The sequence below is a fragment of the Hetaerina americana genome, unplaced genomic scaffold, assembly GCF_022747635.1.
Source record: "Hetaerina americana unplaced genomic scaffold, ioHetAmer1.1.p SCAF_5, whole genome shotgun sequence".
NCBI lineage: Eukaryota > Metazoa > Arthropoda > Insecta > Odonata > Calopterygidae > Hetaerina > Hetaerina americana.
In genome coordinates, this window is record NW_027287095.1 from 37,081,091 (window position 1) to 37,106,930 (window position 25,840).

General features: G+C 34.1%; 2 protein-coding genes across 2 annotated transcripts; one reads left to right on the forward strand and one right to left on the reverse strand.

Annotated features, from left to right (window-relative positions):
- Positions 1–4,788: 4,788 nt before the first annotated feature.
- On the reverse strand, positions 4,789–21,718 carry LOC139693738 (ankyrin repeat domain-containing protein 27-like). Its single transcript, XM_071592004.1, has 12 exons — positions 21,672–21,718; positions 21,470–21,575; positions 21,325–21,361; positions 20,981–21,119; positions 20,662–20,777; positions 17,887–18,117; positions 16,176–16,341; positions 12,478–12,607; positions 11,290–11,449; positions 9,339–9,456; positions 7,893–8,092; positions 4,789–5,663 (listed from the first exon to the last, which is right to left on the reverse strand). Exons 2-12 carry the CDS (start codon positions 21,507–21,509, stop codon positions 5,600–5,602), a joined length of 1,401 nt encoding a protein of 466 aa, XP_071448105.1. The 5' UTR covers positions 21,510–21,575; positions 21,672–21,718; the 3' UTR covers positions 4,789–5,599.
- A 127-nt stretch (positions 21,719–21,845) lies between these two features.
- Positions 21,846–24,844, forward strand: ND-23 (NADH dehydrogenase (ubiquinone) 23 kDa subunit). The gene is made up of 5 exons (XM_071592407.1): positions 21,846–21,945; positions 22,103–22,255; positions 22,372–22,544; positions 23,821–23,949; positions 24,471–24,844. Exons 1-5 carry the CDS (start codon positions 21,909–21,911, stop codon positions 24,600–24,602), a joined length of 624 nt encoding a protein of 207 aa, XP_071448508.1. The 5' UTR covers positions 21,846–21,908; the 3' UTR covers positions 24,603–24,844.
- The last annotated feature ends 996 nt before the right edge of the window (positions 24,845–25,840 follow it).

Sequence of the window (25,840 nt, forward strand, 5' to 3'; positions counted from 1 at the left end):
GGGAGGCGTGCGCACAATATATCTGTTCCAAAAGCAACCCCTGGCGTATTTACTCATAAAGGGTTACCTATTACTACGCGGGAAACTCGTTGCACTGGCAAGGATTCTGAAAACCTTTCCAACTACCCTCTTATCATGGGTACGAAGTGTCATAGCACATTTCTGTTTGTTAAATATGTTGTAGACCATAAGGAAGATTGTAAAGCATCAATAACATTTAAATGTTGCATGTGTTCTCAGCTTATCATAATTTATATACAGTGGAACCTCATAACACGAGCATAAGCCTTTCTGCGATCTTTCTCAGAATGCTATTGACAGCTATTTGCATATAAATTAATGTGAAATACGATAATGCAATAATTTTAAACAAATTGATTCAAAGAAAATTAAGTTTCCATTATCCAAAGAAACTGCGGGAGATGCCGCAACAGTAAATTTTAACGGAGTCATCCGCTAATGTGCATTTCAATGCAACAATTTCAGAGTGTAAAAGTCGTAGTTTAAGATGACGCCTCAGTAGCTTAAGTGGCTAAAGCACTCGACCGAATATTGAGGGATCTGGGTTCGAACCCCAGTCAAGGCGAATGAATTTTACACTCTGAAATTGTTGTATAAAGTAACCATTGTTTAAGGTCGTGAATCACGTTCCCCTTTTCATCTATCGCGGAATGAAGCGACCGGGAATGCGAACTCGATTTGTAAGGGCAAAAAAGAATCGAAATATATTGAAGGATCTCAGGTTTTCCCGGCGTATGGTATTTAAGAAGTTCTCTCGGGTTTCCCACCGGGTCAGGTTGCAGTTTACCGACGTTTCGAAGGCTGACTCTGCCATCGTCTTCAGGGTGAAGACTTCACCCTGAAGACGATGGCAGAGTCAGCCTTCGAAACGTCGGTAAACTGCAACCTGACCCGGTGGGAAACCCGAGAGAACTTCTTGAATCGAAATATATTGTAAATTATTTTTTATACGGACCGAATTTATTTTTACTAGAAAGATGTCTAGAGGCATTCGATTTTACCAACGCTTCAAAATTTGGTAAAAATACGTCTCCGAATGCTAGTTAAGTACCTTTTTGGCGCATACTGTCTCATTAAGGCGATGCCTAGTACGCATGTTACGATGCAAAATTTTCCCCTGACCTACACATCTCATTTAGCCTGCTGTTTTAGACTCAAAACTTCTTGAAGACTCGTGAAGTTTCTCAATGGTACCCGAGCAGCTTTTCAATTCGCCGCTCGCATTTGTGCAAAATAGCAGCGTGAGACGGCCCTTCATTGCCTTGTTTTCGGGAAATACATTCTACTGTTATGTACAAATACAGGTTTGCTTTGGCATCTTCTTCACGAAGATAACAGCATCGTCACAATTAAAATCAAGCCGTGGCAGGTAACTCTTAAAAAATCTGCAACCTTTTTGAAGTCTCCGATGAAGTTCTGTGTTGGCCGACTCAAGCTTACTGCTTCACCATGCCTCGACGCCGTGGACGTCTGTTCTTCTCGAGCCAACCACGCTTCTCCTTAAATGCTTATTCGGCCTTAGATGAGCCTGATATCTCATTAACAAGGTCGGCCAAAATCACTTACCCCTTTTCACGAATTATATTCTCGTTAATGGTGTCGCATTGCAATTGCTTTTCGTTCATGCATATGAGAAGAAACCTTTCAACATCGTTGGGAATGAGTAAACGTTGCGTGATTCTCGTATCTCCTTATTTGAAGCACTTATCTCCTTAGTCTTTGCCGTGCTATCAAAGAAAATGCCAATCATTGATCAGCCACGGTCATACCATGATCCAGATTTTCAATGATTTTTACTTTTCATTATCTGATAGCTTTCTTCTTACGATTATTTCTAGGGGATAATTTTTTAAACTATGCATAAAATATAATTGAACAAGCAAACAAATCTCTATTAAAATTTTGAACACATTTAGGGAAAATATGAGATCGAAGATACTAGCGGAACGAGTGCTAGAGACAAACTGCAGTAGCAGGCGCGCAATGAATCCGGGAATTCTATTCTCCTTGTCGCTCGCTAAGAGAGTCGTTTAGGAACCCATATTTTTGTTTGTAGTGCAATTTACTCGCTTTGTGAGGTGCTCATTGAGTGAGGTTCCACTATACCTGATTCAAGTGCATCTTAATTGTATGTATACCTGGACAAGAATTTTGAATTTATTCACCTTAGGGTCTTTGTCCCTTCATATGGACCTTAATGTAGTAAACGGCTCGACCATTCTCATGACCCCTAGTTTTGCGCCGGCAAAGCTTTAGGGGTCATCAGACCTACCAGAAGCTAATATCATTGCTTAAATGGTATTTCCTCCTGGCGGGGTCACTCATGCCAGATAGGTCGAAATGAATGACAATCCACACAGCTTCTGTTTCTCAGTGCAGAACAGATGCTGGGCCCACAGGAGTGGACGTTGACTGATGATGTCACATTAAAAACATTGAAGAAGGCAATGGGAAGCCTAAACTATTTTCCCAATAATGTAAGAATGGACATCTTAATGAAAATAATTTCTGGCAGCTGTGGCACTATGCCCAGTCATACTGTGCAAAATTACCATAGCTGTCAACCCACCCCAAAATACTTAACTACTTCTAACTACCCAATCATCCATGTGTTGTGTCTGGAGGCAGGACAGATAAGGCTTCCATAGTCATTATCTCAAGAAATTCTTGCATAACAAAAGTGATGACAGCAACAGCACAGATGATGCAGAAAACAGCCACATTAGTTAGAATGAGAACTTGGAATGTTAGGACAATGATGAGGGCAGGAAAATTAGAGAATATAAAGTGATCCATGGAGAGAAGAAATAAACGTAATGTTTTAGGGCTGTGCGAGGTAAAATGGAAGGATGGGTAAAATGATAGTTGTAGAGTATTATACAGCAGAAGGGAAGCAAGCCAGCCAGGTGAGGCAATAATACTGAACAAAAATGTAAGAAATAGCATAGCAAATGAAGAGCCAGCCACTGATAGAATATTCAACATCAATCGAAGAGGTATTTGGCGGGAGGTGTAAGCACCAGGTGGGAAGGGTAGGAAAAATATTAATTAAAATCTATCACATTGCATAGAAATTTCTGTATATGCTGGAGGAAACCTCAATTCAAAATATGTGTTAATTCACCTAATAAATTACTTATTTGTTGTACAAAAACATGGAAATAAAATTATTGGTAGGAGCAGAAGTGGAATTAATGAACTTAGTCATTCTTCAGGTACACATGCCACCAGGCATTCATTTGGAGGAAGAAGTCGATAGGGTATGTGATCAGTTAGTGGTCATAATTGAAACGCAAAATAAATAATAATTTATTTATTTTGCATTAGTCCAAAAACAGCACTTTGGCCTTTGAATAGGACTTAAAACAATGATGTAAACAATCAAAACACTTACATACACCCAAGCCCTAGGTGGCGGAAAACCCAACTGGGTGGAAATTGAGCCTGCAACCTCTGGTTTGGCAGGCGAGGATGTTACCCCACCCCCACTGGGGCCGGTGCAGTCACGATCACTTAGAAGATATAATCACGGGTGTTCCTGGGGTTAAACAATTGATAGTTATGGCGGATTCGAACACAGCAGTAGGTGAAGAAAGAAAGTGAGTAGGGGACTTTAATGTGGGAATAAGGAATGACCACAGGTAAACATTAATATAGTTCTGCAGAGACAGGGGTTTTTCATAACTAATGCTTGGTTTACACTAAACAAAAAGCATAGGTACATATGGAAAATGCCAGGGGATTCCGGAAGGTATAAGTTAAACTATATAACAGTTAGTCATAGATTTAGGAACAATGTGATCAATTCGCAGTCTCCATGGAGTTTACTGACTTGGGACCACAATTGGTGGGGTATTCATAAAATCAGTTAGATTTGCAGATGATTATGCTTTAGTTTGTCAGTCGGGAAAGGGGCTGAAAATTCTGCTGAGTGAATTGGAAGATCGGTGCGATAAGTATTGGATAAGAATAGATGTAAATAAAACAAAGATTATGCAGTTTTCTCGAAAGAGAAAACCTAAGTTGAATTTTAAAATAGGAAGGCAAAATCTTGACCAGGTGGTTTACCAGTCTCAAAAATATTTTGAACCAAAATGGTTAAAGTAGTAGGGAATTGAATTGATGACAGAGACTAAGAGTAAGGATGTAAAAAAAGGCCTTAAAACTTTGATATGGAGTGTAGTTATGAACTGCACAGAAAAATGACCATTGAAGCAGGATGATAATGGAAGGTTGGAGGCTTTTTGTGACCACTCAATAAGCCACCTGCAGTACACAGCTGAACTCTGTCCAGATTAAGGGGGAGTTTGGATTAGCTAGGTCTGGATTAGTGAGGGTTTAGTGTAAACCTAACGAGTATTCATAGATTTGCACTAACACCTAACTTTTCTATTAAATCCTGAAAATAAACATCATAGCAAAATTATGAACAAGAAACTTTAAAAACTACTTTTAATACCATTGATGATATAGTAAAAATTTCCTTGAAAATAGATAGCTGATGTACCACAATAATTGCTATGCATATTTAGTTGTACCAGAATGAAATTACATGCACAAAATGATGAGAGATCTTCTGAAATTGACTGAAAACATTCTTTGCTCAAATTTATTCTTATGTTTTTTTCCATAAAAACCTTAAAAACATTTTAGGAACTACATAATTACTTGATAATAACATTACAATTCCCAGGTTAAGTATACTTTGACAAGAATCATCACAATTTGTACTTTCAGTCACATTGTACTTTCATTGACACACTTTTATTAGAAAAATTGTGAGCAAATTAAGTGATATTTCCCTGGAGAGCTTTGATTGACCAATTTCTTCTTTTTTACTCCATTGGGCATTTTCTTTTAGTAATTCAATGATACATTTTCCTTGATTGGAGGTGGGTTCCCAATAGTGGAAGGTGGGAATTAGGATAATGCAACCAAAATATCAAGACTAGACATTTATCTTCATTCAACTGCAAACAAATGAAGGAGAACAACTATCAGTCGAAGTAATAAGGAAATAGGAAAAACTCCTGCACCCATAATAATTATTTATGTCTGCAGTAGTTTTCCCGATTTCCTTTATTTAGCTAGCCATAAAAGTGAGTCACTTGAAGTTGTTACTTTCAATATGTTCTGCGACTATTTTCTGCACCACATTGTATGAACACAGAGAAATCAATAATTGATGACTTAACTGTTGATAACGCAACTGTTGATGTAATATCAAGTCTATAGCCATTGAATGGAAAGAGTTACTGAACCTCGTTTTTTATCCAAGTTTGCTTCGATGTCACCCAACTACTAGTCAAAAAGTTTGTACAAAACACAATGCTAATTCTGATTGCAACTGAGGACAAGCCTTCCTTCCATATTGCTGTAGCTGTAAAGAAGAATCTTGTACTCAAAGGATGTTTATGAAGAAAAACTTGTTCAGGCTACATGAGGAAAACAACTCTGCCCAAAAAAAGATAAAAAGCGGAGGAAACATCCTAAGGGAGTCTACACTAGCAATATAGTAACTTCTTATTACTTTACTCCTGTTGAGTATCTTTAGATATGCATTTAACTTGTCCACAACTTAGTCTTTCCCTTGCTTACTTAAACAGGTTCCAAAATTATTCTGAAATGCAGCAATCAAGCCCCTGAAACAAAAACAAAATTTATTAATAAAGTACAAGTAAGTTTCAACTCAGCCAATCAACTAATTTAGCAAATATTGAAACCTTCCAATTTTGATACTAATAAATTTAAAGCATCATGTGATTTGAACCTTAAGAACAGTCTCTTATAAAAAGCTTAATTTTGAAGGACCAGCAAAAACAAATGTCTCTAAACAACTTTCTGGTGAAGAGGAATTAGATATTTACATAAATAATAAACTATTTATTTTGATTCTTTTTTGCTTTTACAAATTGAGTCTGCATTTTTGTTTGCTTCATTCCCCAATAAAAGAAATTATGAACATAATCCACCCTCCTAAACAATGTATATATAATTTTCTTTCAATGAACCTTGAACAGAATTTATTTATTTTTGGCATGGAATACATTACCGTATTTTACATTAATTTACACATGAAAAGTCATTTCACTAAACTAGTGTTTAGATTAACGAGAAAGATCGCTGAATGAATTATGCTTGTTGTGTGAGGTTCTATTGTATTTGTGTACTTAAGTTTCATATATAAATTATAAAGGCATTTGATTACCAATTCCTGCAAAAGAAATCTCTTATGCCCCTTAACCAAGAATCTTAATTTTCTGTACTCAATACTTAACATGAAATACCAATAAAAATTTTACAAAGGACCATATTAATCATTAATAACTAACGAAAAGCTTTTATTTATGGGAATTCGGGGTTCCCTTAAGGGGAGAGGTAGAGAGATCATAGTAGGTCATTTTATTTAATGAACTCAAAGTACTACCAGAGATAACACAACAGTTACTTTAATGTAGTTATCCACCAGTTGCCCAGAAATGCAGAATTTCACAATTTAAAAATCATTTCCCTTGACCAAGGATGCCATTAATTTCAAGTCCCGGTCAAGGCAAATGAACTTTACACTGAAAAATTTCTGCATTTCAGGGTAACTAGCAGATAACTCCATTAAAGTAACTGTCATGGTACCCCCTGTAGTTCTTTGAAGTTGTCATTTGTCACCTTTGTACTTAAACACTGGCTTTAATCTTGTTGACTGTGATATACTGTGAATACCCAAGATTACTTGTGAAATTGAATGTACAGTACTTCATCATAAATTCTTGATCCTTTAAGTACCTAGAAATCCATATTGAAACCTTGTTAGCTTAATTAATAAAGGCACTGGGTTAAAAATTGAGGGGATCAGGGTTTGAGCCCTGGTCAAGGTAAGGGATTTTTACACTGTTAAATTCCTGCATTTTATTTCACATTTGGGTTGAGCCAATTCATTCGTATCCCTTAAAATTGTTTTGACTATTTAGTGGACTGGGTTGAAGGAAAAAAAGTCAAGGTTACTACACTGATGAACCTGAGCTCTCAGGGGATGGAGGAAACAGAATTGGTAGCCTCTTGAGTTAGGGAAGGTGGAAGTTATAACCATCAATAGAACAAGAGTAGTACTCTTTTAAGTGAGGAGCTATCTCTCAATGGTGATGTATAAAATTGAAAAACATCACTTGGTGTTGCCCATTGCAAATTTTCAATAGCCAAACTTGCTACTACAACACTTAGTCAGAAATTAGGGTACCTGGGTTTGAATTCATCTTTGTGAATGATTTTATGCAGACTGCATACAGGCCAACAAACTCAGTCACAATTAATTAGAACAATTTCGTTTTCTGCCAAAACAATGAGATAAAATGAGCTGATTTAAAGAAAGAGAGCACAATGAGCATATTATCTTATAGGCAATTTTTGACTTTGCATGAAGTCAAGTTCTAGGCGCTAAAAAAGGAATTCTATTTCTTAGTCCACTTGGCAGAAGACAAGAATCAAAGACTGAACAAATTTATTTTCCTTTGAGAGCTATTTTACTGTATTGATTATTGCAGAGGAGTGTATCAGAAGGTGATTTCAGACTTGAATTTGGAACAATGATCATAACATGAATAAATTTTCAATTCTTACTTCGGTAAATACAATGAAGTTATGATGGGAATATTCCTATTGGGCCCTCACTTGTCACATTTCTGCCACACTCAAATCAGGTATATCACTCATCATAAACTGAGAATACATACACAATATCAATATTATGTAGGCAGCTTTACAATAATCCTTTTAGTCTCCAACATATTAAACAACCATAAATTTAAGGGTTATGAAACTTCATACCCATTATGTACATTAAAAATTATTCCCCAGCAGGCAATTTACACAGTTCTCACCCAGAAGTATTGTTCGAAGTTGTCTGAGACATTTCAGAAGTCATTGATTCCTCTTCATCTAGTTCACGAGTCGATGCTTCAATCATACTGGTTAAATGCTCTAACTGGCGGTCCAGAGGTGTATAAGTCCCTCTCTCTTCCTCAGGGACTTCCTTCCTATCCCCACCACGGTTAAATCTACCATCCACAACTCCAGTTACCTGCAGAATGTATGTGAAAGACACAATAATTCACATGGATTCCCTTTTCTAACAATAGAAAAGTATCCAACCCAACTAGAAAACAAAATATTTTAGTCAAATACAGGTACAAGGGCTGTGGAGAGAGTAACCTCTGTTTTCGTGTAGCGTGAGAATTAGTAGAGGGAGCCAAATGGTTGCTACATTGATGCACACAGTAGGTCAGTTTGCCCTGAGCTGCAGTGGTCGGAAGGTCGCTTGATGTTTGTTTACAATAGCGAGTCAAAATGAACAATAAAATTGAAATTCCCACCAAATGTGATTCGTTCAAGCATAAGAATTTTACTGATAAAAAAACTTCAAAGCTGCTGATATTCAATGGAAAATTTGTGCACTGTAGGGACCAAATGTAATGAGTGACAAGATTCGTGCATCAGTGTTTTCGTTTGTTTAAGAGTGAACATAAATGCCCATGATGATGGCAGAAGTAGCCATATTTCTTAGGTGAACAATGAACTGCACCCGAAAATTGACGAAAAGTTCATAAAAACTGGCATTTTACGATATCTGAAATCTTTAGAAAATTTTCCACAGATTTCTATGACTATGTTGCATGGAAGCTCGACTGAAAAGTAAGGCTACTACATTATATGTGCTTGTATTGACGAGGAACTTCAAGACGCTGTCAGAGGAATCTCAGGCGGAAGAATTTTATGCGGGAGGAATTTGAAAACTAGTTGAGAGATATGGCAGAAGTTTGAATCTATTTGGTGAATATGTATAAAATAGTAGAGATATGAGGGTAGACTGAAAAGTAATGAACACATGCTTGTAAAGCACGAACAAAAACTAATAGCAAGATCGGGGAAAACATTCATGAAAGTACAATTCTCAAGTTTGAAAATCAAATATTAATTTTTCAACATAATCACTGTTAAGGCAAACACATATCTCCCACCATGTAACAAGTTTTTTCATTTCATCACTAAAAAACTCTTCTGACTTTTCTCGAATCCAGGACTTGGCAGCTGCCTTCACCTTATCATCTGAGGTGTAATGGTTACCTTTGAGGTGTCTCTTAAAAATAAAAATCGTAAGGTGCAAGATCAGGGGAATAGGGAGGGAGTGGAATCTGTTGAAATTTCAGGTTTTGTACAAACCATGTACATGTGCATTACCTACTTAAGTTATATTGAACATAGCATTATAATTCACAATAATGCAGAAGCTAAACTTTCCCAAATTAAATGCAGTATGTGATACGAACCTTAATAAGATCTTCCAGACTCAGCTCTCTCATTATTTTTTTACTTTTAGGTAGAAGATCACTGACATTTGTCGCCAAAAGATCTTGCACTGCTGTCTTGAATGCCACGAAACTATGGCTGAAATAACAAAAGCCATTCTTTCAATCAAATACTGAACAACTATGGAAAATAAATTTTTTATAAATTATTTGCAAAATTTCGAAAAGAGACACGGTCATATTTGAAAATGTTGTCCTATTAAAATAATGCTGACATTGAAAAATACAGAGCAAGGAATCCAATCATGCCTTCTTAACCAAGACAATACAAGAGTTTGCTAGGGGTGGCAAAGAAGATAAGCTGAAAGGTGATTAAGCATGCTGAGCTGAAAAACACAAACAAGATCCCAAATGAGATAATTTTTCTTATTTTAACAAAAACAGCTTCCATATTACATGAACATAATATAAAGTTACAAGCCTATTACTAATAGGTCAAGTTTTGTAAATAATTGTGCAAATATCAATTCATATACTCAGGGGGGGATTCTTGGGATTGGTCGCGTGTGGAGTATTTTTGGGTTCAACGATTTCTTCTCGTGTTGCAGTAAGCAAAGGCTTCAGTTCTGAAGATGCTCCTATGCTTCACGTGCAGCCAATCTCAAGAACAACCCCTGCATCATTTAATTGCTGGAAAAACCTGCGATCTAATGTTATTTCATCCATGATATTAATTTTCTGTTCTACATTTACATAGTTTAAGGCTGCAATGTATCCTAGCCTAGCACACACACATTACAGTTTTGTTTTGATGTCCTGCTCACTCTTTCTACTTCAACAGGTTATGAAAGCAATGATAGCAAAAATTGATAGACACACTGATGCTTAGTTTGCTGCTGTTTAGAGATTAAGCCATTGAGAGAAGGACATGCTGGAAGTGAAAAAATAGATGGCTTTTAAGTGTGGCTTGAACTGTTTTCATAAATTTTATGAGATACTTGTATTAAAAGGTGAAATTACGTGTAAAGACTTTACAAATTCTATACCATTTTTGGCCATGGGAACTATTTTAGAAGAAAAATTAGGATGAAAATTTCCAGCTCAGTAATTTTCTAGGATATCCAATACAGAGGCCACATGACCAATTTTTAAATTTTAAGTGGAAATGTATTTCTGATAAATTCAATGCTGCGCCATTATATGAGGGCAACCCCAAAATTAATGTCATCAATTTTTTAGAAATAGAAGGAATTGTTCAGTTTCAATTATTATACATCATTTTAAAGCTTTGACATTTGCCTATTTCCTACACAGTTGCAATTTTGGTCAATGCATTTTTGTAAGCACTGGGGCAGTAACCAACACTAAATTTAAGCCCTTCTTCAATTGGGCATATTTATTCTTGCCTTCATTCTGTCCAACTTGTCCATCATATTCTTACCCCTTCCTAGCTTGCCTCATGTTCTCCACTTTTTTTATAATATTCAGGAATTATATACCTCATCACTTATGCCTCAATTAACTGCTTGATGCTTGAATGAAAATATCTGTATTTATACCAGTTTCAGATTCATAATAACAAAAAAAATTACATTTTCATCCCTGGGAGCCAGTAGCACTTTTCAGAACCTATTTTGTTTTTCATTACATGCAAGCTCCTCTGAGAATGAAACTCAGAGAAGTTCTATTATTTGGGAAATCTCCAGACCAAAACCTAAATTGAGATTGCTTCGGCATTTTGTAAACTCATCTTTATTATATATTTACTCTGGCTGCATGTGAGAGAAATATCGAGTCTTCAGCGATGTTGTTATCTTTGATGGAATATATTTTTAACTTTAAGCCTTCTACTTATTATTGCAATAAAAGATAAATTGATATGAACTGTAGCAAAAACATGTCCTGAAAACTGGTTAATATTGACAACATTTAGTTCTCTCTAGCACTATAAATAATCACTATGAATACAAACCTTAGCACATTGCTGGGCTCCAAGGTCCACTGAAAGGTATCCATATAAAAAAAGTTAGATGCCAGATGAAGAGGCTTTGCTTGTACCAGTACCCACATAACTAATGGGATTAAATCACTGGAACGTGGTTGGAGGGGTGGAGTCCAAGGTTCATTTCCAGCTGTTGATTGAAAAAAAATTGGCAAATGATAACTTGCAAACTTAATCAATTTAGCAGCTACTTTCCACTAAAAAGGGTATGGCATTTGGAATAAATATATAAAAATTTCTGGTCACAAAGAGTTGCCCGTCTAATATATGAAAAAACATTATGATTTTTTGGGTGAAATTCATTATGTATTCATTTTAGTATTCCTTACAGTGCAAATGTGCAAACTGGAAGCTCATACACAACCATATACTTCAAATTTTAAAATATTACAAATAGGCATCACATATGTATAAAAAAAAGACTTCACAACAGTTGGACTCACATCATGATTGTAGTGCTTTCAAACACAACTAGAAAAATTGATAAACCTCTTATTAATTAATTAATTAGGCTTTTTGGTTTAACAGTTTCCCATGTGATTGTCTAAATTAAGTTATATTAATGATTTTCACTGCTTCAATTACTTAATTGCCCAATTTCCGGATTTAACAAAAACTCAGTACAGATATTATCTCGACTAGTTAATTGGGAATAGGTTTACATAATTAGCAAGTGATATCAATCAATTTACTGAAACTTCCCAAAAGAATACTATGCAAAACAGATAGAAATTAACCAGAGATTAAATTATTAGGTCATTCGGAATATTTTGAAAAATCTAACATTAGAATAAACTCAAGAACCATTTCATAAAAATATAGCACCTATGATTTTAGATAAATTTTAGTCAATCTGATTTTGACAATTCAGTGCAGTCAAAAGAACTATCTACATATGCACTTCACAATATGCTAACTTTTTGATTCCCAGCAAAGACAAAAGTACACAGTTAAGCATGCATGATTTCAAGTGATTTTTTATTTGCAACTAATTTCGTATGATGCCTCTACCACTTTACTGAGATAAAAATGCCAAAAATGTAACTTCATTACAAATATTTAATAAATAAATTTACGAATTCAGGGTGATCACCTTTATAATGACCACATTCTCAATTTGAGAAGAATTATGTGCATTGGATAAACTAGCTGACTTACATGGTAAGACACAATGAGCATCAACAATTGCTCCTTTGATTTCTGCCATTATCAAGTCCATTGTAGTACTAAGACAGGCCAATTTTTCCACAGGGCTGGTCAAACAATCAATGGAAGCTAGCTCAACAACCTATTAATGGTCATGCAACACAATGAACACAAGCATAACATGGCTCATGCAAAGTACGATTAAAAACATTTCACACATGAAATTAATTTTAAAAATTGACAGCATTACCCAAGCAACAAAAACATCACCCATTTAATGGCATGTTAATTGTTAAATATAATGGGATACCATATAATTACATACTGAAAATGAACATTCCTCTTTGCAAAAAGAAACCTTTTGCTCCATTAATTTTCTGTTTACATCATAAGTATAGACCAGAAATATATCTTAGCACAATTTTCCATATTTTGCTCAAACCTCCCTGAATGTGAATTTTACACCTAGTAGGATTTAGTACCATGTGAGCTACCCTCGACCATTGCACTTATTCTGGAATGAAGAGAGATAAGAAGTTCATGAATGGACAGTTCTCTTGGTCTCTGTTATATAACATAGACAGGTGTGTGGGCGATGACCTCCTTGTTTGACGTGAATCATTTTCCAACTGGCCATTTTTCACATATGGCAATAAAAAAAAGTCATTGGGGCAAAATCTGTGTAATATGGTGGATGCTGTATTGATTCCAACTTTGATTCCATAATTTTCACCATCAAAACTTCCCAGGTGTGCACCACTGCATTTTCTTAATGGAAGAGAATTTTTTTTCTTATGCAAATGAGGATGTTTTTTTTGATTTCTTTGCTCAACTAGTGCAATAATGCATATTTTTTGCAAGTGATGGCGTTGATGTGCCATGAACTTCCCCAAACTCAGCTTTGAACTCTTTCAGTGTTAAATCTTTTTAATAGAAGGCTTATAGAAATCATCAAACAAAACTAATTTTTTTTCATTTTTCTAAATGAACAAAAGTTTGTTGCTTCAATTGATTGTGAAAATGAAACAGCATCATAAACACAGCCGAAACTTTAACAACGGTCTAGTGAGAGATCAGGCTTACTTAGAGCAAACAATTTGTGATACTACAAGCACCATCTCTTGGATTTTCTAAGTAATTTTTGAACAACATGTGAAATGATTAAAATGGAAAACATTCTTAATTTCATTAAAGAAGCAGACTTAATTGAAGTTTGAAACAGGAAGAAAATCCTTGCATGGCCCTCAAATTAACAACTTGGTTTCAATTTTGTAATGCTTGGTTCAATATAATGTTGGGATAATGAAGTTGCAACCATGTCTTTCATGGAACTTTCCAAAATACTGAATAGGTTTTTCATAGAGAAATGGGAATTCCAATTTAAACAAAAGGTTAGACATGCACTTTTGTAGTAGAGAGTAGTGCATGTCTCCTCCTTTCAATGTTTCTTCTTGAATTTTAACTGCATGTACTGTTTTATTATAATTATAAAGTATTTCCCCTCATATGAGTCTCATAAATTAAAAAAAAGTTGAAAAATTTCTTTTTAAATAATGTTTTTTATAGCGTCCAAGAGTACATAGAAAGAGCCAACGTAGGGAATTCTGTGTTTTAAATCTTTAATACTCATATATTTCATGTACATTATTATTCCTCTGAATTTGTATGTATGTTAATGCACCTATAAATGTAATTGAACCTTAACAAAGCCCATACAATTATGTATTGTTCCACAGCGAATAAATCTATCTATCTATTTATCTATCTAAATCAGCCTATAACAGTAGAAGCAATTTGACAAAAATTAAAAAGGTATTCATGTTTTTAAATGGAATGGATTGAATGACAGCAATTCTTTGGAATTCAAGTCACTAATTTTTCAGTTCATCTCAATTTAAGTATACATAAATTATTTTTATCAAATTTGAACATTTTACAAGTGATTTCTGACTTGACTCTGAGTGAAACTGACTTATATATGTCTGGATAAATTCTCGGGCCTCTTTAGGTTAGCAGCCATCATAAGTTTTAAGTAAAACATTTACTCAGGTGTACTAATTGAAACATTCAGTGTGGCATAGAGTGATTAATTCAATAATAATTAAACTTCTGCATAGCCATATGACTTGAATTCACAGGCCCCAAATTTACATAATCCTCAAATTGATGCATTTTTCAGATTCCAAACAGTATTTTACATAAATCAACGTAATCAGAACCCCAAAACTAATGTCCTTCTGAAACCCAGTCTTTGGACAAAATCTCACTACACCAGGGGGACAAGACAATATCATTGTATTTATTCCCAGGTTTAATTCATCACTAAGTTTATATGTTTATTGTGAATATTAGTTTATTAAAATTATTTGCTTATAGGTGCAGCTTAAATTGTTATTTAAGTGCAGATTATTCAATTTTTTAAAAGAAAATTGTACTATTTGTCTAAGCATTAATCTTCACTGTAGCCAAGGTTATGCCTTTGTTTTAATGCTGGGAAGGGTTTATTTAATTCACTTAAAAGTAGCACAACTATTGATTGACCTTATATTATATTTTTTAAATTATGGATCAATATTACTTTAAAAAGCTTGAAAGAAAGTAAAATTATAGCAAGTACAGCTGAAATTGGAAATTGCACCAGAAGTATGTATGAAATGGTAAATATCAAACCTTTCTAATGAGAAGTTTAACTAATACATATGTTTCAATTCTCGGCCTTCTTCATTTATATTGCACCTTACTGAGTAAACAAAGAGTTGTTGTTTGCATTACTCAGTTTATTACAATCCTGCGAGAGACTTTATTTATAAATCATGAATATCTGCTCAATATGAAAATTTGAAACATTTTTTACCCAAACCTCAATTACACATAAATGTCAATTTTATTTTTTTAAATGTTTCTTTCAAAATTGAAAATGCAAGGTTTCACTGTGGTTCCTTACAAGGTCACTCCATCATTTATGTCATCATCCAAGGTTTGGTTGACCAATTATACGCTGGCTTTAAAAGATAACTGTTATTAAACTAAGGCAAAATTATTGATGACTAATCAATAAGATCAAATAATGAATGTATCAAGGTATTGGAAATTCAATTAACTACTGCCTGAACTATGTCAGGTAATTCAGGTAAAAATATATGTACTCATGCCCAAACTAGGATTACATCTATAAGGTAAAGGGAGAATGATAGGATAAGGAGTTCACTCAATAAAAACATTTAAAGGGTAGCATGCAAAATAATTGGATTCATATGATTTGCTCAATCTCAAAGATGTACCAATGAACGTCTACCAGATATTTTTAACTTCATACATTCACATTCAAAACAATTAATTTCAACAAAATATTTTTCAAACTATTCAAATTATAGTATCAAAAGTTATCTTTCTGAATCTGCATTATTACAATACAAGGTTAAAAAAGCTCATATTGTCCTTAAAATTTTTGGATTTGTAATTGTAAATTCTCATGTACTGCGGCATCTGATATACTATGAAGAAAATAATTGCAAGAATTTAATGGAGAACTAGAATTCTATCGTTATGTCAGTGCTTAGGTTGATTTATAAAGTTTTAAATGAAAAAATGATTTTCTACATCAAAGAGAAATGCAATGATTTAATACATATCCGCTGAAGGATGTGTTTTTTATTCATTAAGTGAATGAATTCACTAATGAATGCATTTTTCCAATATGAAAAACATACCGCTGCTGGCAATGGTACAGCAAAGTCTTCGGGAGCTCCAAACTGATCAGCTGTAACTTGTAATTCATAAAATTCTTTAGTTTTTGTATATATTCTCTTGTCTTCATCAGCAAAAGCCGTCACCATTAGAGGAAAAATATAATCATGAAGGCGGCTGACTACATATCTGTAAAGCCACAATGATTTAAAATGTTTTCATTAGCAACAAAACAATGTTTTTAACACACATTACTGCTGTCAACTCAAAGGACTGTTCAACAGGGAAGGGTAAAACTACTCAAAACTAAATAATATGGCTATGCTATTTTTTACTTAAATTCAAATTTAATTTTAATTTTACAATACTATCAATTTAATAAGAACATCAAGGTGGAAATGACTCACTGATATGGAAATAATGTGTTTAGTATTTCTAATGGAAATTTCATTAATATATTCATCAAATTTTGCAGTGCAAAATATTAATAATAATGGAGATTTGGTATGCATGAATTAAAGCATACCAATAGCTACTAATACATACTCTGAACAAAGTCATATTGTACCACAATGTTTTGACTAAAACCTTTAATTATTCCTTTTCTGGGTTTCTTGAAAAATTGATTATGAAGTCCTCAAATCATCCAGTAATTCATGGGGCTATTCTATCCTCAGATTACTCTTCACTGATTTGCTAATATTCACTGGGTCTAATAGAATATTGGTTCTTGAAAAACTAATTACAAACTGGATGGAACACTGCAATAAAATCCTCTTTTTTAAGCACTCATTATTAGATGATGATATAGTGTGTCTTCTATCTGAAATCTCCATTAATTTTAACCGTTATTTCATTTGAAAATTGCAACCGCAAAGTGGAACCCTAGAAATTCATTTCAAATTCATTTTTTCCTCTGTTTCTAAGTACCACCTCCCATCATGCAATCTAAAAAGCCTAATCTCTTCCCTCCTCTAAACCACTAATCTAGTATTCTCCCTACTATCATGGACTCCCAACATTGCAATAGCTTCCAATATTTCTGCCACACAATTTCTCTGCCTTTTTCTTGAAACCCTCTAAAAACTACCTCTCTTGTCACCTACCATTATTAAAAAGTCAGCATTTGTCTTCCTCATTGTCCAACTTATTTCCTCCATTTTCCAACACACCCACATCTCAACAGCCTCCAGTCTATGCTCATCCTCTTACCCCAAAAGATCAGGTTTTGGATCCATACAGTGCTTAGATCCATATTAAAACCTTTACTGGCCTTTTCATTATTTCTTTACTTAGCATACCAGTCATCGCATTCTTCATGCAACTTCTTTTTCTAACATCATCATCCGAGTGATGTCCTGAATATCACACCCATTTTCCTCCAAAAGACACGAACCATTCCAGTTTACAACCTCCTACTTAAACGTTAACTAAGCTTTACTAATTTTTTAAAATATGATTAGCTTCATTTTTTTTGTGATTCATTATCATAACATCCTCTCAAATGGTTATCCATCCATTCTACCATGTACACACGAGGTGTCTTCCATTATCAATACACAACAAAATTAATGCCTAATATTATGAATTCAATTATATATGTGCAATAAAAACTTTTCAAAAAATTATTGTCACCTCAGATATTAATAATATGCATAATTATCTACCAGTGCTGTATGTATTCGAACATAATAATTACATAATATAGATTAAACAACTGAAGGAAATACTTGCATTTCAATTGCAGATGATAAGAGGCCTTGGAAGCGAGCATCTCTTTGTCGTTTCAGTGAGTGAGTACGAAGAAGATTGTTCCATTGGGCCGCTATCGTTTCATGAACAAGAGAACTCATTTCTTGCAAGCTTACACCCCCAGTCAATGCTGGAATTAGGCGCTCCACTGAATTATTAAGTGAAAAAACCAGACTTTCTCCTTGCAGAAAGTTGGAGAAAAATTGAGAAGCCCTAAAAAAAAATAAAAAAATTAGTAATATTTTATGAAAGCAAGACCAACTTTTTTGCTGCAATGATAAAATCAAGAGCTACTGTCGCAAATAATTTCCCTCCAAGCTTTGCAGACAGCTCTAGCATTGGATAAGGAAGCTTTACCCCCAAAAGCGGTAAAGTTTTATTACTTATATTCCCAATTTTAACCATTTGTATTAAAATATACGCTACCCACTAACAAAATATAAATCTTTGATATTAATAATCTAATGCACATATTTTTAACTTATAAGATAGCTATCTTTTTTGCTCATGGTTTAAAAGTGATATAATGCACCAAGTACTTTTCGATTAGCCCTTATACCCTTCGGTTATCTTGAACTACAGGTGAGACAGTACCCAAGTGATTTCCAAAATATAAATGAAAGAAAATTTGGATATGATCAAACATTATTTTGTGAAAGAAAAATTGCCTCAGAAGATTATAGAGGAACTTGATAAACAACATGGTGAATCTGCATCTTCAATTAGAATGGTTTATAAATGGTTTTGAAACTTTCAGATGGGCATAGGAGTACAAGTGATGCTTAACATTCTGAATGTCCTGTTAAGTTCACTACACCAGAAATCTAAAAAAACATTGATGGTGATAGATGAAGGAGGGGCAAAGGTGCATGAGATTGCTAATGCTGTAGGCACATCTAGTGAATGAGTACATAATATTTTACAGAAGCATTTGGACATGAGAGAGTTATCTGCAAGATGGATGCCATGATTGCTTACAACTGACCAAAAAGGAAATCATAACATGTTCCAAGGCTGGTTTGCCAATATAGGTACAGGTTTTTTGAGTTTTGCAAAGAACATCATCATTGAATATTTGGAAAGGGATCCAACCATTACAGGTGCAAATCATTACTAGACATTTTGAAAACCAAGCGGCAGGGAAAACATACACAACGCCCGCATAAATGTCCTTTTCCAATCAAAAAATGAACCTGCCCTCTTCTCTTAAGTTATGAGCACAAAATTGATAAAGTTACTTCTCCAACCCTCCTATTCTCCAGGTTTGCTTTGATTTGACTTCTAAATGTTCTCTAATATAAAGAAATGACTGGCAGAAAGGAGATTTTCTTCAAACGAGGAGGTGATTTCAGAAATAAACACCTATTTTGCAGAGTTGGGGCAATCACATTATTTGGTAGGGTCCAACAAACTAAAGCAGCACTGAATGAAACTTATAAGCCTAAAAGAAGGGTAAGTTGAAAAATTAAAATGTTTTATCTAAAAAAATTTATTGATTTTTAATTTTGCACAAACTTTACAAACTACCCTGATACACTTTCTGGGTGATAAGATGAGCAAGGGGGGATCAGAACAGCCAGATTGCCTTCATCATCATGTATGATAGCACATACTAGGACAAACGGATTGAATTTTCCCAAGTGAAAAAATGCATCTCATTTAATTTTTAGAGAAAATCTGTTTTTCGAAATAAAAGAATGACAGCATCAGATAAAAAATAACAAAACAGCTTTTATAAATGCATTATATTTTTGGAAATGAACAAAAGGCTTAATCCTGGTTACTTCCATTAATATGTAATCAAACACAGGAATGATAACAATTGGGTGATAACTGAAGGGTAAATATCTGTTGAACCTTACCATAGGTAATGTTTTTTATACATTGAGATTATGGGACTGTAATCTGTATGGAAAAATTAATCGTGTACAGTGAGTTGATCAATTCAGCTGACTACATCTCTGATAAATATGGGGTATTATTCAGAGAAAAAATTGCAGTTGGCAGTTTCAATTTTTTAAAATTATGCTGATCTCACTCATTGGCTGCAAGCCATCTTCACTTGAAAGCAATAGCAATTGGATGACAATTATTTAGAGATGCAGTAACTAGAAGTAACTGATGAGAAATCCCAATTATATATAAAATCTCTTATATGTATACTTCACATCTGTTTGTGTTCTGGGCTAAAAGAGAGTTTAAACTATAATTAGAGGAACAAACTTCCTTATTGGCAACTTTCCAAGCGACTTGAGATTGATGTCAGAAAACTTTCTTAAAAATTAAAATCCATTAGTTTAAGGGAGGTTTATCCTATTACCCACCGAGTCTCAGACAAGCATATTTATTATTCCCAATTCCAATGAAAATATAAATATTTATAAAGTAACAAATGTACTCCTGATTTTACATAAATTGTAAAATTGGTCACCAACAGAATAAGTGCCCACAGGAAAACCTTTCGGTGAACATAATGGGAAACTGACATGTAGTGGAGGACACATTCTCCCCCCTTCCCATTTAAGATTATGCTTCCGCCGATTGATTTTCTAAATAACAGTCGTTTTCATTCTGGAAAGAGAATGAAATGTGTACAGAATTTGGTATAATCAAAGGATATTTAGAATTTCTGCATTTTACTTGAAGACGAGCAGAAATCTTACCTCAATTTAAAAATATTATACACATGATCATGACTACTTGTATGACCATTAACGATCACATTCAAAAAGGGGCAAGTAATATATATTTACATACTCATCCAATGAAGTTATATCCTTTTCCATCATAAATGTGTCCTCATCAGAAGGTTTAGCTTTAAATTCTGGACTCAAGGGCTTGTCAACAACCATAATTGAGTAATTCTCAAATTCCTGAGAATGAATTTTTAATGTAAGCTTTCAAAAGTCAATTTACACTCAAGGATTTGAATTACAATGTAGAGATAAAATATATTGATGTGCTTCAAAGTACATTTCAGTAATCTTATTTGATTACAAAGCGAAACATGGCCAAATTATAACTTCGGTCTTGTGATAATATTTTTAAGTCATTATATTATAATAAGTATAGTTACTTTGTTGTAAGTTGTTTCTTTTTTCAGAATTTTTGCCTCATAGGCCTCTGGAACTGGAATTGGAGCTGCTATTAATTTTAAACTTTGATCCCCAGTTTCAAACTTATACGAGGCATTTTCATCTGTACTGCTGGAGTACCTAAAAGAAGATATATTATTCCTCTTCATTCATATGATTTATCGTTTTAACTTTAAAAGGGAAGAGGTTTGAGAGTAAAATTGTACACGCGACACATCAATTAAAACAATAAAAGTGCACCCAGTGCCTCATAAATTAGTTTTTCACAATTAAATCGAAAATTCAATATATACGTCAAATTATTTTTATTAAATTTTGATATTACCTTGAGCGAACACCCGAAGACTTTAGCAAATGAACATCTGTGAAAATCAAGTTGAAAAATAAGCCGCCTGTGATTTCAAAAAATACCAATGGAAAACAATAAAACCACATTAGCAAAAATTGCTTGCTTCATTATCAGTGCATACCAACAAACTTTTCAGAAATATCAACCCCTCTAAGTGCCATTGAACACGGAATACAAATTGTCCAACGATTAGCGAGTGCTTTTTCATATTTAGTTCTATACCTCTCCTAAAACGAAAGTGTGCATGTAAATAAACGGAAATTAACATTCATGAATCATCTCTTTCAAAAATAACGTGAAAGGAATAAGTGTATGGAGCCTACTTGTAATAATCGGTAGAACGGATTATAGTCTAATTCGTCTGCTGACATTTTTTTACTCTTTAACAAGTTGAGTCAAAATAATAAATGTTTTGTTCGATAATTTCGATTTTCCCATCATTTTAAAACAGAAATTTTTTATAAATATATATTTAATGATACTATACAACTCTAAGTTTTTAAATATCAAAATACAGTAGTTATACAATTTGAGCCCATATTCTTGCTTCCGTAGCAAACATGGCAACTCTAAAGTTGTTCTCACTGCGAAATGCAGGTAAGATCGTGAATAACAGGATTAATAGACATTTGAGGTATTGTATTTAGGATCAGTAATTAATACTCTGAATATACGAAGTTAACAAATCAACATTATCGTATATTATGACCTAAATTATGTGAATTTCACTAAAAGATTACCATTGCGTACTTAGGTGCCCCGTTAATTAGAAAATCATTGGGAATTACATCTGTTTGCCAAACCAGGAATACGTACAAATATGTTAGCTTGCCAGAACCGAGTATGGCTATGAAAGACATAACAGACCGGGCAGCTCAGACAATTTTTTGGACAGAGTTATTCCGTGGTAAGCACTTGCATGTTTTCTTTCTCTTTTTTTGTTAATGGTAATTAGTTTTAGCGGTTTTGTGGTTGAAATCTATTATCTTATTTCTTATAATCATATGCTTTCACACTTTTCAGGAGCTGGTGTTGTATTAGGGCATCTTTTCAAAGAGCCCGCAACCATTAACTATCCATTCGAGAAGGGACCCCTGAGTCCTCGATTTCGCGGAGAGCATGCCTTGAGGCGGTACCCATCTGGAGAAGAGCGTTGTATTGCTTGTAAATTATGCGAAGCCATTTGCCCTGCACAGGTAGAATCTTTCAGCCACTGGATATTTTTATTTCCTTCGTTTGGCTATGTGGTGAAATACATTATGGCATACACTTTCTTATTAAGATGGACATCTAAATTACTAAGGTCCTGAGTTTGCATATTCAGGCAAGAAGGTTACACGTAGTAACCGATCCACCCGATCAAAACACCCGGAGATGCATTACGTCTAAAGAACTTAATGGAAAACTAGTTTACTTGGGTGCTCTTAGTAATGCGAATTGACTACTGTTTTCTGATATACATCTATGCAATTAAGGTTTGTTTTTGTCAAATATAAGGTCCCTTTTTCCTGTATGTAGTCAGCTATTTTTATTTCATTTTATTGGAATTGTTTGCATTCGGTAAAAACAATAGTGAATGACATGGGCATACTCTTATTGTATAATACTATTCCTAGCCTGAGGAAGTAAATGTGGTCTAGTATTGCAGTCTTATCAGACAAGCACGTAACCATCTATTGATACTATTACTATACATTAGTTGCAAGAATTACTGGCAATCAAATATTAATAGATGCACCGAGAATATTACTTCTTATTTTTATCACCTTGTCATGGAGGCACTCACTATTCCATTAAGGTGTCATGAAAAGATTTTATTTATTGTGGCTGTAGAATGCCAAGCTTATTCATCAATGACCATCATCCAATTAAAAAGTTGAGACCAAATTTTCCCTTCATTGTGAGCAACTGTATAATGCTTAATATTTTCTAAAACTTTATTCTGTATCCAGTCTGAATGTGACAGTGCCTCACTGAGGACTTTCTGCATCTCTTTTTGTCTATTTAAGGCTCTATTGATCAGAATTTTTGGGTTTGACCATTTGGTTCCTCAAGTGAACAGCAGACCAATACCAACTTGATGTTTTCCTTTACCCTTTTCACTCTAGTTGTCTTACCCTCTTGGCATTATCTGTGGCCATAGAAAGTTTTGGAGTGCCTTATGCAATAAATAAATACAGGTTCACTAATGGACCTTAATTGTAACGACATTTGTATTTTGAGGAACTAATATTTTTTATTATTGAGCGATGCATACTTAGTGAAACTATTCTCCATTATACCTAATGCACAGATTCTCAAGGTTAGACAAATACGAAGAAACTATTAATTAAACTTTTTTTAAGTGATGTGTTTACAAATGTCTTGTAGGAATTGAGGGATCCGAGTTATAACCATAGCCTAGGATAATGATTCTTTTGAAGTTACATGACACAATAATCATAATTAATTAATTTTTATGTTCTTATTCAGGCAATTACTATCGAGGCCGAAGAACGAGCTGATGGAAGCCGACGAACAACTCGTTATGATATAGACATGACTAAGTGCATATATTGTGGATTTTGCCAAGAAGCTTGTCCTGTTGATGCTATAGTGGAGGTAATCCTTGCATATTCCCATTTAACTGATTTTAGAGGCCTATAATGGAGTGTCATAATTTTGCTTTTCCAAATTTTTAATTTTGTACACTGTTGGCCAAACCACCAGTTTTCTTGTGATTGCTTAAATGCACATGATAATATTTACCTTGAAATTATTGTATGCCAATGTGGATCAGACAGCTAATTACACGCGTACACACGTGGATTTTAGTTTTAAGTTACCTGGCCCTGGCCTCAGCCTGGTTAATGTAAGATTGTATCAATTTTAATGTAAGCTTGTGATTGTCTGACCATTTGGTACTTAATAATCACTACCTGAGATGCTAAAAATAGTTGATCTTGTGCTTTTAATTATTTTGATTCCTAATCCATTAAAGACACCATGTAGTTTATGATTGGCATTAATTATATACCCTACCAAATACGAAATAGGGTTATATTTAGTATGTTGTGTGGATAAAACTTGAGTCATATGCTGTTTATTACTTCTATGATTAATATTCTTCTATTTATTCCCAGGGACCCAACTTTGAATTCTCAACGGAAACCCATGAGGAGCTCTTGTATAACAAGGAGAAATTATTGAACAATGGTGATAAGTGGGAATCAGAAATTGCGGCTAACATCCATGCAGATCATTTATATAGGTAGTTGATACATGATGTAGTCTACAATTGTAAATGAAATTGTTACTTAGAAATTGCTGGGTGTACAAGTCCAGCAGCTTAACACAGTATGTTCATGTGAACTTGCTGTTGTACTTAGCACTTCATTGGTAACATAAGAAGTGTGTGAGTGAATGATATTGTTTTACAAATATATCTGTTCAATTTTCTTCTTTAAATGTTATTTAATTGTTAGCATTGTCAATAAAGCTCTGCCCTTAAAAAAAACCTTAACATATTTCTTAAGAAACAAATAAATACTTCCTCATCTACTGAACCTTGATATGCTTGAAGTATGTGGCCAAATTCTAATGCCCCTAGAGCCATACTAATGGTAGCAATGCAATGGCATAGACAGGGTGATAGAATTACGGTTGTTGACAAAACAAACTGATGTTACGTTTAACTCATGGATGAACAAATCCATCAAATAAGTGTACCCTAACAAAACCCCCTCCTGAAACCTAAGAATTATAAAAATGATGGTAATTTTTTTAAGGAGTGCTTCCAGAGAATTCCAATAGCTTAAGGATGATAGCCATAGTTGAAATAAAAATCATTAATTTTCAAATATTAATTTGTTCTAATATTTTCCAGAATTAATCCAATAAATCAAACACTATGTTATAAAAGTAGGAAGAAACAATGGCAATAAACATCAGTGAAATATAATGCATAATTCTTCCACATTTCTTCATTAAATTAAAAAATTTTCCCCGTACAGCCAGAGGACATAGAGTTCATATGTACAAACATTTAGGTGTCTATTATTTATTTGGCTGCATTTAAGCTGCAACGAAAGGTCAATGTTATCATTATTATACCTAGGTACTTTTATAGAATATTACTGGATTTTAAGCCATTGGTTGGCATGTCAAGCCCTAGTTCACAAAATCATTACTTAAATACCATTTTAAATTGTCAGTATGTATCACAAAGTCCCCTCCCATGGACTTCAACCATGACAAGGTGGAAGGGCTTGTGCATTCCAATGATCCCTCCAGCGTTGAGGACATCAGGAAAATCAGAACTTATTAGCAAGATATCAAAGAGGAAATATAGATATTTTAGGTACATGTGAGGTGATATGAAAGGGTAGTAGGGATTACTGGAGTGATAGTTATAGATAAATATACAGTGGAGGGGAAGAGTGCCAATGAGGGGCTGCCATACTATTGAATAAAAGGTAGGAAGAAGCATAGTCACCATAGAGCAAGCAACGTA